This window comes from Macrotis lagotis, chromosome X, assembly GCF_037893015.1.
Source record: "Macrotis lagotis isolate mMagLag1 chromosome X, bilby.v1.9.chrom.fasta, whole genome shotgun sequence".
Classification (NCBI taxonomy): domain Eukaryota; kingdom Metazoa; phylum Chordata; class Mammalia; order Peramelemorphia; family Peramelidae; genus Macrotis; species Macrotis lagotis.
In genome coordinates, this window is record NC_133666.1 from 565,706,301 (window position 1) to 565,719,857 (window position 13,557).

The 13,557-nt window shown below is 38.1% G+C and overlaps 1 protein-coding gene across 2 annotated transcripts in view; it reads left to right on the top strand.

The window, feature by feature from the left end:
- Positions 1-1,100: 1,100 nt before the first annotated feature.
- The window catches only part of EMC2 (ER membrane protein complex subunit 2), a 68,952-nt gene continuing 56,495 nt past the window's right edge, over positions 1,101-13,557 (top strand). For both annotated transcript variants that reach the window (XM_074201128.1, XM_074201127.1), the window contains exon 1: positions 1,101-1,210. In XM_074201128.1, coding sequence (XP_074057229.1) covers positions 1,171-1,210 — 40 coding nt within the window. In that variant the 5' untranslated portion in view covers positions 1,101-1,170. The remainder of the gene's footprint in view (positions 1,211-13,557) is intronic.

Consider the following 13,557-nt stretch of genomic DNA (forward strand, 5'->3'; position numbering starts at 1 on the left):
GCATTTAAAGTTTAGGGGCAGGAAGGAATACTGTATTGAGAAAAACAGAGATCTCAGTCGACCTAGAATTTGACAAAGAGAATTGGAGATGATAAAAACAGCCTAAAGTAACATTTCCAAGCTTTTAAATGTGCAAAATGCTTTACATATGTTAATTCATTCGATTAGCTTCATAGTTAGCCTGTGAAGTAGTTCCTCTTTATTTTATCTTCATTTTGTGAAGTAATTGAAGTGCAGGATGGTTAGGTGATTTTTCACAATCACATATCTAGTCATTGTCAGAGAATGCATTTGGATTCTGGTTTTCCTGATCTCATATTCACATCTATCTTGGTATATGCATTCTAGTCACTTTGCCACATTTTTTTTTTAAGCTGTAGGGGCATTGGAGAGAAAAAGATATGAAAATAAAAAATGGATATTTATAGTGAGAAGTGGAAGTTGGGCAGTTAGTTAACAATCATTTGGTAATAAAAGTGGGAATGCACACACAAAGGGCAACAGAGTTTGTGATCTGCAGGAGCTAACAGTCTAATGAAGAAACAATATGAAAAAATCATATATGAACAAGATTAAATGAAATATATAATTTTGTTTATATACATATATTTATGTATACATACATATATAAATATTTATATGTATATAAATATTTATATATTTATAGATACACACCTACTCACATATAATCTTGTATGAAAGATGAAGTTACTTGTCCAGTAGCTTTCCCCTCCATCTCTCTCTCTCTGTGTCTGTCACTGTCTCTGTCTTTCTTTTTCTCTCTTTCTCTTTCTCTTTCTCTTTCTCTTTCTCTTTCTCTTTCTCTTTCTGTTTCTCTCTCTCTCTCTCTCTCTCTCTCTCTCTCTCTCTCTCTCTCTCATAAATTAAAGCTAATCAGTGAAGGGAAGGTACGACACTAATGAGCACAAGCTACCCTGAGCTTGGCCACTGCTTTCCTGCACCTGTCAAGCAGCGGGCTTCCCTCCCGCCCCTTCTCTTGGCCCCGCCCCCCAGCGACACCGCCTCCTTCTTCCGGCAGGTCCACATGCGCCGCTCTCCACCGGATCTCGGCCAATGGGGCGGCGACTACGTCATCAACTACCGCCCACGGCGCCGGTCACGTGATAGCAGCACGCAGCGCTCCCCCTCAGTTGTTCTGACTTCAGGAAGATGGCGAAGGTTTCCGAGCTCTACGATGTGACCTGGGAAGGTAACCGTTCAGAGGTCGGGGCTGGAAGGGTGCAGAAGGGTCGCTGCCGCTGTTGTCCCTCGGGATCCGGGTCAGGTAGTTCCGCCCGCCGACGGCCTCGCCAGGCCTCTGGCTGCCCGAGCTGAGGCAGGGTCTGAGGCGGACGCCGGCCTAGGCCCGGGGCGGCAGCCTCTCCGGGGGCTGAGCGACCTGACCCCCCCGGGTGCCTCTTCGGTCCGTCCGTCCGTCCGGGCGGGCCTGCTCCTCTCTCTGTCCTCACGGAGGCAGTGCAGGTGCCTCGGGCAGGCGCCGCTGGACTCTGGAGGAAACACCGGAAACCTCTGAGAGTCCTTGGACCCGTGACTTGCTATTTTACCTTCGAAGCTCCATTTTTCCCTTTAATTTCATTACAAACGCACTTGCCTTTTCTCTCAAGAGACCTATCAGTAGTCAGGAAATCCTAGGCCGGGATTTACTCCGGCCTCGTTGGGGGTCCAGTCGGGCGGTAATCACCGGGCTTGATTAGCACATTCGTGTTCTTTACACCTAGAAGCCCCCAAATCTCACTGGACTCTTAGGAAAAGAAGCACGGGGCGGCTAGGTGGTTCAGTGGATAGAGCACCGACCCTGGAGTCAGGAGGACCTGAGTTCAAATCCACCCTCAGACACTTAATAATTACCTGGCTGTGTGGGGCAAAGCCACTTAACCCCATAGTCTTGCAAAGAAAAAAATGCTTAAAAAAAAAGAAAAGCATGGCGTGGTTCAGAGTCAACTAGTAACCATTTATTCATATTAAATATTATTTATTAGTAACCCTGTTAATTGCTGGAGATGCAAAAAGGGACTAGAGTCCCTTTCCACAAAATGCTTACAATCGAATGGAGGGAACGACATGCAAAAAAAATGTACACGAAACAAACTATATACAGGATAAATAGGAAATAATTAAAATAGGAAAGGTTGGGGAAGACTTACCCTGAAAAATGGAACATAAAGGAAGCCTGGGGTGGGGTGGGGGGGGCGGGGTCAGGAGATGAAGTGGAGGAAGGAAAGCATTTCAGGGATGGAGAGAAAGACAGTTGAATGTCAGAGTGTCTTGTTAGTGGAAAGGCAAGAGGCCAGTGTCACTGGATCTAAGAGTATGTGGTAAGGCATAAGGGGTAAGAAAGACAAGAGGGGGCTAGGTTATGAAGGGCTTTGAATGAAATTTTGTATTTGTAATATATATATCCTGCCTACAATAAAGAGCTACTGGAGTTTATTGACTAGAGAGATGAAGTACCTGCACTAAAGGGATATTTCCTCACTAAAGTGGGAAGAGACTTGAGATTGGTAAATAGATGGTTAGATGTTACATATTTGATAAATTAAGAGATCAAAAGAGGGAAAACGCTAGCATTAAGGCAATTCAGATAAGACTTCTTATTAATAGGTGGGCTCTAAAACTTGGATTTTTTTTTTTTTGCAAGGCAATGGGGTTAAGTGGCTTGCCTAAAGCCACACAACTAGGTAATTTTTTAAGTGTCTGAGGGCAGATTTGAACTCAGGTCCTCCTGACTCCAGGGCCAGTGCTCTATCCCCTGTACCACCTAGCCGCCCCTCTAAACTTGGATTTTAAGGAAGCCCAGAATGTTAAGATACAGAGGAAATGAAGTACATGCTTGGGGGATTGCCAGTCAAAATAACAGGCAGGAGATCGATCCAGTATTTGAATAGGCTGCTTACTGGATCAAATACTAGAAAGGTAGGAGGGGGCCTAGTTTTGAAAGGACTTTGAATGCAAAATGGGAATTTATATTTGATCTTGGAAAATATAGGGAACCTGTTGGAGTTTATAGAATAGCTGAGATCTGTGAATTTATTTTGACAACTTAAAATAAATGTATTTCCTTTGTAATCCTATGTATCATGTTTTAAAAAACATCATTCTGGAAAGATGTTCATAGACTTTACCATATTATAAAAGAGGACCATGACAAAGTTTGAAACCCTGACCTAGATCATTTAGGAGTGCATATGTAACAGTGGTGGATACAGGTTGTCCTTTGATCATTCCTCTCTCTCACTATGGACAAAAATGTCTTTTAAGAACTTGACATATCAGGTAGTCCTCAGTATTGAAAGAAGGATTCAAATTTTGTGGTACTGTGAACAAGCATGTCATTAAACTTCTCTGAGCCTAGGTTTCTTCTCTGAACATTGATGATAATATCTATATGTCCTAATCTTACAGGTTTGTGGATATGTGTCTAGATATGTGGCATATCCCTGTACAAGTGTCTCCTTGTTCTTATTCATGTATATGAGATAAATAAGATTTTTTTGTAACCTGAAACTACTTCAATTCAAATATTTTAATGGAAGCCTACCTAGGAAGGTGATCAATAGGGAGCCCTCTGATTTAAATTTCAGAGTTAGCTTCTTAAGAATTAAAAAGGAAGACCATTGGTCAGAATTCTTTACTTGAAGGTATAAACAATGCATTGGCAAGTTGGGAACTGAGTTTTATTACAGCACTGTTTGGCTTACTGCTCGACTTTGAAAAAAATCTAGCTTATGTATCTGAGAGGAAAAATAAAAGCCAACTACTTTTATATTTTATAGTGCCTATAGAGGAATAATAAGCTTAAGTAAGATTTTAGTGTTATTAATAATTTTTTCAAAAAGCAATGGAATGAGGAACAACTAGGTAGGACAGTGGATAGATCACTGGTCTTGGAGTTAGAAGGACCTTAGTTCAAATCCAGACCCCTATACTTGACACTTAACAGTTGTATGATCCCGGCCAATTCACTTAACCCCTATTGCTTCTCCAAAAAAAGAAAAAAGAAAGCAGTAGAATGGAAAGAACATTGGCCTGGGGATTTAAAAGTGTATTTTGAGTCTGACTAGGTCAATCATCAGCTGTGTGGACTTGAGCAAATTGTTTCTTGGCTGGTAAAATGAGAATAGGAGAATAATTTGACTGTTAGGAGACCTAAGTATTGGACCTATTTCTGCCATGAAGCACTTCTGTGATTTTGACTTATTACTTAAATGCTATCCCCCTCAAATTTTTGTCTGAAATGAGACTAGGGACATTTAACCTAGGACTGTTGAACTTTTATTTTTAACATTTTAGTAATTATTTAGATATAATTAATTTCTTTTAAATGCAATGTAATTTATTTTATATCTTAAAGCAGTATTTTGAGAAGGGATTCATAAACTCCAGGCTGCCAAAGAGATCCAGGACACAAAAAAAGGTTAAGAATCTTTGGGTTATCTGTAATAGGTATCTCCACTTTTCTCTTTTTACTGTCTTCTGAACTCTAGCTCTCAAACTTGGACAACAGATCTATTAAACTTGTAGGGGGGACCAGATTAAAATGTACTTGGGAAATAATTAACAATAAATAAAAATAGAGCAAAACACATCATATCACATTTTAAAACTAAGTCATTATGCAACTTACAGGGATTCCTCTGTATGGATTAGTGAATTCTATTTGACTTTGATTCCATTGTTCTAAACCTTCTGTACCAGGGTTTCTTACCTCATCTTTCAACTGAAACAGCTCCCTCCAAAATTTAACTCTACTATGAAATGTTTTTAAATGTTTTAAATGTCTTGAAGTAACCTCAGAGTTGTTTGCATCTCTTGGCCAGGTAAATAGAGAGCCAGCCTTAAAGCCATATCTCTATCTCCTTTGCTCTCACTATCTTAAAACTATAGTCTGGCTTTCAATTGCATCATTCAACTGAAATTGCTCTCTTTAAAGTTACTAATCTCTTCTCTGCTAAATCTAATGACTTATTTATAGTCCTCAATCTTTTTGACCTCTTTGCAGCTTTTGACTCCCTTTGATCACCCTCTTCTTGATACTCTTTTTTTCCTAGATTTTTGTGTTTTCTCCTGATTCTCCTACCTATCTGCCCACTCTCTATTCTTCTGCTGATCCTCCTCTAGGTCACAACTACTAACATCAGGTCTATCATAAGACCTTTTCACCATTTTTACTGTATCACTCCATAATCTCTTTAGCTCCTATAAATTCAGTTATATAAATGCAGATAATTCTGTGTTGTGTTTGTCCAACCCTAACCTCTTTTCTGACTTTGTCTCCTATCACCATGTGCCTTTTATTTAGAAGATATCTCAAACACAACTTGTCTAAAACATTACTCATTTTCTTTCTTCCTCAATCATCATCCTCTCTTCTACTTTGTTACACTTAAGGGTTTCACCATTCTCCCATTTGCCCAAGCTCACAATCTTGATTTCTCATTCATGTTCACTTCCCATATCCTCTGCATTGCCAAGTTTACTCTAATCTCATAGCACCTCTTGATTCAAATTTCTCTGGCCCCTAATCCTTCCTCTATTCAGTTATGAAAATGATTGTTTTTTAAAACTCAAGGACTGACCATATTGCTCGACTACATAATAAACTTCAGGAGCTTATCACGTCCAAAATTAAATAAACTCCAGGATTTTCTTATCTCTTCCAAAATCAAACATAAAAGCCTGTTTGGCTTTTATAACTTGGTCCGTTTCCAATCCTCCTACACATTATTCCCTTTCACATATTCTAGATCCAGCAACATTGGCCTTTTTGCTCTTCATCTCATTGTGTGCTTATCTCTCAACTCCCAATTTCTGGCTAACTCCTATGCCTCAAAATGTTGCCTCTTAGTTTTCTTCGTGGACTCAGGTCATCTCCCACTTCCTGCAAGAGGCCTTTCAGGTCCACCTCGATGCTAGCAATTTCCCTATGCATTACTTTATATTTATCCTTTAGATAGCTAGTGTATATGTAGTTATTTGCCACTTCTTCTCTCCCCTGTTGGAAAGGGACTATGTTTTTGCTTTGTGTGTGTGTGTGTGTGTTCCCCTACCTTACTTAAAACACAGAAGGCACTTAACAAATACATGTTGATTTTTCTTAAAATCTAGATGGGGGGAGATAAGCTATTCATGAACCCAAGTAGTGACCAGCAGAAGGTGCAATATATTATAATTAATTTACACTTATTTTACATGCCAAGATTTACTTACAGTGTTTTATAAAAAGCTGACAGGACAAACTTAGGAAGACTCAATTTATTTGCCATGTATAGTCAGATATACTCTGTGCATGGCAGCTAATCATATGAATTTGTTATATTTTAGATTTGGAGGGGTTTTTAAAAATCATCTAGCCAAGTTGCTTACTTGATGAATGATATGTTGATCTTCTGTCAACCACCCCATACTTAGGAATGTTGAAAAATTAATTTTCATACTTATATTTTGTTTAAATAAAACTGGATGAAGAAGTTAATTTATTATTGAAGATTTATTTCTGTAACTGAATTTGAAGCTTTAAGATTCTGATTTGGAATAGTCTGTTGGTGTTAGGCTAAGGTTGATGAAAGAGGATTTAGTAGGGGACGAAATCCAAGTGTAGTCAGTGGGGGAGAGAAGAGGAAGCTCTGGGTGAATGGCCTTAATTTTTCTTTTTCGTTTTCTTTTTCTTCTCTTTTCTTTTTTTTTTTTTTAGGTTTTTTTTTGCTAGGCAATGGGGTTAAGTGGCTTGCCCAAGGCCACAGAGCTAGGTAATTATTAAGTGTCTGAGACCGGATTTGAACCCAGGTACTCCTGACTCCAAGGCTGATGCTTTATCCACTGCGCCACCTAGCCTCCCCAGCCTTAATTTTTCAATGAAGTTTCAGGCAAGTTTTCACCTGAGAAATCTGGGAAGAGGATAATATGGTAGACAAGGAATGAAGGAAAAAGTTTGAAAAAGCTACTCTTGTGAGTGTGATAGTGAATTAATTAGGGAGGTGTAAAAGATTAAATTTCTTATAGTGAAGACTCAGTTGAAATTCAGATTTGTAGTAGACCTATTCAGAATAGTTTTGTGATTTTTCTCCATGAGAATACAGGGGTAAACAATGGATGGATGGAATAATTCAGTACTGGAGTTGGCAAGGCACTGTTTGTATAAGGATATCAAGATTTGTAGTTAAAGATGAACTTTTTGGTTCATCATTGTGTTTGAAAAGCTAGGGAAGGGAGAATATAACTAAAGCAGGGCAGAATGCTTAGAATTGGAGAAGTTGGAGATCTTGATGACCTCCAATGAGATGAGGATAATAACTAGAATTGGATAGCAAGTGTTTTAAACCAGAGGGAAAGATTTTGGAATGATAAAATATTAGAATCATTTAAAGGAATACTGTGATCCTGAACAAAACACTCGTGAGTGAAAAGAGTGATAATTTTTGTGGGTAGCTGAGGTAGAATGGAAGAATATGTTATGGGAATTATACTGATTATACTGAAAAATTAGAAAGTTTAGGGTGTTTGAGGAAAGATTCAATATGGATTTTGAAGTCACCCAACATGAGGGTAGAGGTTGGAGAGGAGAGAAGAAAGATTGAATCAGAATCTTTATTGTATGATAAATTAGGATTGATTGAACATCAAAGGAGGAGAGATTACCAAGTCTGAACAAAAGACTCCCTTCTTCCCTGCCATCCCAGTCAGTCACCAGGCATTTGTGAAACCAGAAAGTACTACTAGGTCTTAGAAGATGTTCAAGGATGCTGATTCTTTAGGAGGGAGCCAGTAGATAGGAGAAAATGGGAAGGGAAGAGGTTAAGATGAGAAAAGTTTGTTAGATATGTAACAGGCATTCTAGAGAGAATCTTAGATGGTGGGACCGAGGGATGGGAGTAAGGAAGAATGTAGTAGGGATTTGGAATGGAGGTTTGGATGTGTCTGCTTCTGTTGGACAGGTAATTTGATTTCTATCCCCCTATTTTGTATGTGTTTTGCATATATCTGTCTATATGTTACTGCCTTCAGGATTCTCAAAGGTAGTTTCTTTGTGGACAGAAACCTTTTTGCCCTTTTTTTGAATTCCTAGTGTTAGCACATAATAGATGCTTAATATTTGTTGAATCAAATGACTTGCACATTGTTATAAACTGGTGTCAGAGAAAGATAAGAATGATTGAATTTAGAAAATATTATGTATTTATACATGTGAGACCCAATATTAAGGAGTAGAGTTACAAAAAAGGTACTTTTCCCTGTTCTCTGGGATCTTACATTCTAATGAGGGAACCAGACAAAAAGGAAGTTTCACTTTCATGTTTGGATGGAAAGTTCCCATAGCCTTTAGAATGTAGAGGCAAAGAGGTAAAGCATATTTTAATATTTCCATCGACAAAAACAGATCTATTGCCGAGGTTCTTAAGGTTTGGCGTTTGACAGTGCCAAAGATTGGTGGTTAGAACTTTATTTTTTTGGCAACCAGGTTTTCTGAAGAGGCAGAGGCTATGGCACCTGCAAAAGCTTTTGCTGGATAACAAGTATTGCTTTCCTAGATAATAACTCTGGACTCTTTGATGAAACTAGGACCCTGGTAAACCAGTAATATGGAGGAAGGGCTAGCATTCTTGAAACTCTGGGGCTTACCTGTGCATGTTGGGGGCTTATCTTGGCAAGTTGATAGTGGAAGGGATGGTCACTTAGGGGCCAATTAATCTGCTTTTACCTCTTTGATAAGAGGGGAAGTAGTGATACCTGAGGTGGGTGGTGATTTTATGCAGTTAGGGAAATGCTACTCTTTCCTTTGCTAGGATTCTAGCCTGGTTGTCTACCCTACGGATGGCAGTTGGTTGCTCTTTGATGTGAGTCCAGGTCTGTCTTCCAAATTTGCCAATCCGACATACTCTCCACTACACCAAGGAGATCAAATTCTAATAGAAGTAGTGGCTACTAAACCTTTCAGCTGACCACATATTGACTTAGAAAACCACATATTAACATTATATTCTGTTGTATTTTCATTTGTTTTGTGAAATATTTCTCAATTATATTTTAATCTGGTTTGGCCCTGAGTGTCTACCAGGTGTTTGACCCCACTGCTTCCAATATGTTGTATTTGAGTTTTTTTTTGTTTTTTGAAAAATGTTTCTGGTAGTGATGATCAGGATCTAACAGTAGTTTGGAGGATAGATTGTTAGGGTCAGAGTATAAGAATACTTACGTTATTTGAAAGAAATACAAAATCCTCTAGTTGGCATATAAAGTTTGTCATAAATTTTCCAGCCTTACCAGTTTTCTTATACTTTGTTTCTTATCACCATGGCATTACACCCCCCTCTCTACTTCTTGCTGCTCACTTGGGCCTACAGTACATCTAACCTATTTGCTGTTCCTTGAACACAATACTTCCTCCTCATCTTTCATCCTTCTTCCTCATGATTTACTTTAATTTCTTAAGGATTAAAAGATGCCTGTATTTTTTGCAGAAGACCTTTCCAGGTGTTAGTGCCATTTCTTCTGAGATTTCCTCTCATTAACTTGGTTTATACCTTATTTATACCTAGCTATTTATATATTGTCTCTTCCATTAGCTTGTGTTCTACCTGAAGACAAGGACTGTTTTTATCTTTGTATTTCCAATACTTAGCAGATATTGCATTTTGTGAATGGCATATTGTAATGATTGTTGATTATGTAGCAATTTAGGTCTGTAGTGATAAGAATTGATGATAGTGATAGTGGAATGGAGAGGAATTCTAGCAATATTTCAAATGAAGTTATGTTAATGTTGCAAGTGATTGAATATAAGGAAGGATATGAAGTAACTTCAAGGTTTCAAACCTTACAGAGTAGTATTGTGCAGATTATAGAAATAGAGACTTTATAAAGTAAACCAAATTTCCAAAAAAGATTAATTTTTTACAGGTAATGAGAGTTTGAATTTCAGGGACATTAGAAAAAATATTCTCTTAGAAGCTATTATTGCTATATATTTTAATTTTATATGTCTTTTGATTAGTTAGTCAACTAGCCCACTATGTACCAGACACTATGAAATGATGGGGATATAGAATGACACAAAACACAGTCCTTGTCTTTGAGAAGCTCACAATCTAATAGGGAGACAGCAGGTGAAAAAGCTACATAAAGAGGGAATTCCACTGGAAGTGAGACATTGGAAAAAGATTTCTGTAATAGATGGAATATTAGCTGGGACTTACAGGAAGCCAGGGGAATAAAATGGCAGATAGTAAGAGGAGTGAGGAAGGACATGGTTGGACCTAAGCTTTAGGAAAGTCACATTGGTGGCTGAAAGGAAGATGAATTGAAATTTGTTAAGACCTACCAGCAAGCTATTTCAGTAGTCCAAGTGAGAGGGCTTATATACAGGGTGGTTGCAATATCAGAAGAGAGAAGAAGGCATATTGAGATGTTAAATAAACAGGCATTGGCTAGATATAAGGGTTAAGAGATAGGAGTGAAGATGACTCACAACTTCAGGTTGTGAATCTGAAGGACAGGAGACTGGTGATACTTTCTAGATAGTAATAGGGAGGTAGGAGCTGGTGGACAGTTCTTGGGGTGGAGGGAAAGATTATCAATTCTGTTTTGGACATGTTTAGTTTAAGATATGGACATCTAGTTTGAAATGCCTGAAAGTCAGTTGGGGATCAGGAGATTGGAGGTGAGAAGAGAAGTTAGGATAGAATAAGTAGATTTTGTATTTATCAACATAAAAATGGTAATTAAATCCATAGGAACTGATGTGATTACCAAGTGAAATAGTATAGAGGGAAAAGAGAAGAGAGTTCAGAAGAGACTCCTTAGAGACATCTAAGGACAACTTTGATAAGAGTCCAATTTTATTTTTTAAAGTTTACTTAAAAGGAGTAGTCTTGTAGGTAGGTAGGAGAGAGTGGTGTCTCAAAACTGAGAGTGAAGAGAATATTAAGCAGGTGGGGTGATCATTGGTGTATAGGGATTGCAGAGATGTCAAGAAGAATAAGAATTGCGAAAAACTATTTTATTTTGAAATTAACAGAACATTGTCAACTTTTGGACAGCAATTTTGGTGGAATGGTGAGGTTGGAAGCTGGATTGTAAGAGGTTAAGAAGTGAATAAGGGGGGAAAAGTGAAAGCATCTATTATACAAAAGGGCATATAATATAGAGGACAATAACTGTAGGTAAGATAGAATCAAAGAGGACTTTTTGAAGATGAAGATTACCTGGACTTGTTTATAGGCAATAGGGAGAGATTGAAGATAGAGTGAAAATGAGATGGGGCAATCTTTTGGAGGGGAAGGCTGGGTGCAGTTAGAGCATTGTCTTGGTGCTTTGAGGTCCCAGGTGAATAAAATACAAGTATTTTATACAACTTAAATGCAAGTCATTATTGGTAATTTATTCATCTTTTCCCATTACTTTTTATATTGCTGATAATTTTGATTTCGTTACTATTACTATGAGTGTACTATGCTCATTACTATGAGAATAATCACGATTTAAAAAATAGACACTGAGCAAACTCATGCAATTTTCCAAATTAGTCAGTCAATAGACATTTGTTAAGTACCTGTCATAAATAGGCATTGTACTTAGCACTGAGCATACAAAAAGAGACATTGATTAAATCTAGTTTTTGCTCTTTCTTCTTTTTTCTGGATCCAGCCCTTGTCCATCTGTATTGCCTGTCCACATTATGAATTAATGGACTATATCTCATACATGTACATTTTTTCACTATTTTTTTAAAGTTGATTTTCTTTTTTGGGGTAGTCATTGAAGGAACCCTATAATCTATATGAAGTCAATACAATATCCTCTGCAAATTAATACCTCTAGAAATAAAGGGATCTCTTTCCTTTTGATCTTGTACAGACATCATTCAAGATAGTGACAATTGCTTTTTAAGAAGTATATATCTCCTTATTTTTATAGTTTTCTGGTACTGATGAATGATTTTTAAGTTAACATATTCATGGCAATCCCATTTCTGGAGGAGTCTTCTAAGCTACAGTTTGCTCTGTCATGTCGAGTGTTTTTTTAAAATTGTTTTATGAATGTTTTTCTTTTTCATAACATTGTTACTTTTCTCTTACTGCCTCATACTCTCTCCCCAAATGAGTACTGTCAAACAAAATATATCAATACATTACCAATGAGTAATGAGTAAGAGTGTTTGCTTTATTCTGCACCTGTAGTCTACTGCTTCATTAAAAGTTGGGAAGTACACTTCACTGGCAGACTACTGTGAAGTCAGGCTTAGCCATTGCATTGTTTTCATACTTTATTCTTTTCCTTTACATTATTGTGATCACTGTTGTTCTTTTGATCCTGTGTGTTTTGTTTTGTGTCATTTCACAAAAATCTTCCCAAATTTCTTTGAATTCAATGGATGTCATGGAATTATTAATTTGTAATGTTGTTGTTAGATAATTTATTCAGCTACGCCCAATAAAGGAACACTTACTTTTAATTTAGTTTAATACAATTGCTGTTATAAAATAAGTTTAGATTAAATTCAGTACTTAAGTTGCTGTTATAAATAATTTTGTGTATATGGAAATCTTTCCTTCTTTCTTTGACCACCCTGGTTATTATAGGTGAAAGCCTATCATCCTAAACCCTAAAACTTAGGGAATAACAGTATCCCACAAATCACTGAATTTGCTTCCATCACAGCCCTTGTGCCCATTATTATTTTTTGATTTTTTAGTTTTTTTGCAAGGCCCATGGGGTTAAGTGGCTTGTCCAAGGCCACAGCTAGGTAATTATTAAGTGTCTGAGGCCAGATTTGAACCCAGGTACTCCTGACTCCAGGGCCACTGCTCTACCCACCATGCCACCTAGCTCCCCCCCCCCCCCCTTGTGCCCATTATTGAAGGAAGAAATCAAAGGGTAGAGGCAACCCATGTTCCTTAGCAGCAGCAGATTATCACCAGCAACAACAACTGCTAACCAGCTTCCATGAACAGGCAGATGGGTACAGAAACCCTGGGAGTGGCAGCAAGTACTAGTTCTTCTAGCCCAGCCCTCATAGCATTTTCTGAAGAGATAACTCCTGTCAACTAACTGCCATATCCAGGGCACCTGAGGGAGAGGCAGGTGGTCGCATGTGCCAGCCAGGTCATAATCCACTACCACCACTGTGGCCACCCTCTCCCTTCAGACTCTGATCCCAAGAGCCTTGAGAGGAGCAGGATGAAGGTTGCTTCCACCCCAGAGTTTCTACCTGTAGACCTGGAAAGCAACTGTTGGGAGATGCTGCTTAGCAGTTGCTCCTGAAGGTGTGGATAGACATAGCTACTGAAGACCACGGAAAGAAAATTCTTGCCACCAAAGTCCTGTTAAATAGTTCACTGTTAGAAACTGATATCCTTTTATCAGTGGAAGTGACATTAAAGAATGAGCATTATTTTTTGCATTGCTACTTCACCTTCCTAATCCTGGGACTTTTATGTTTGACTTGCAGTGTTGCCTATGTGTTGGATCCCCCTTTAGAATGTGAGTTTTTTGAGAGCAGGGCTTATCTTTTCTTGTTGTATTGCTAGTGTTTAGTATTAG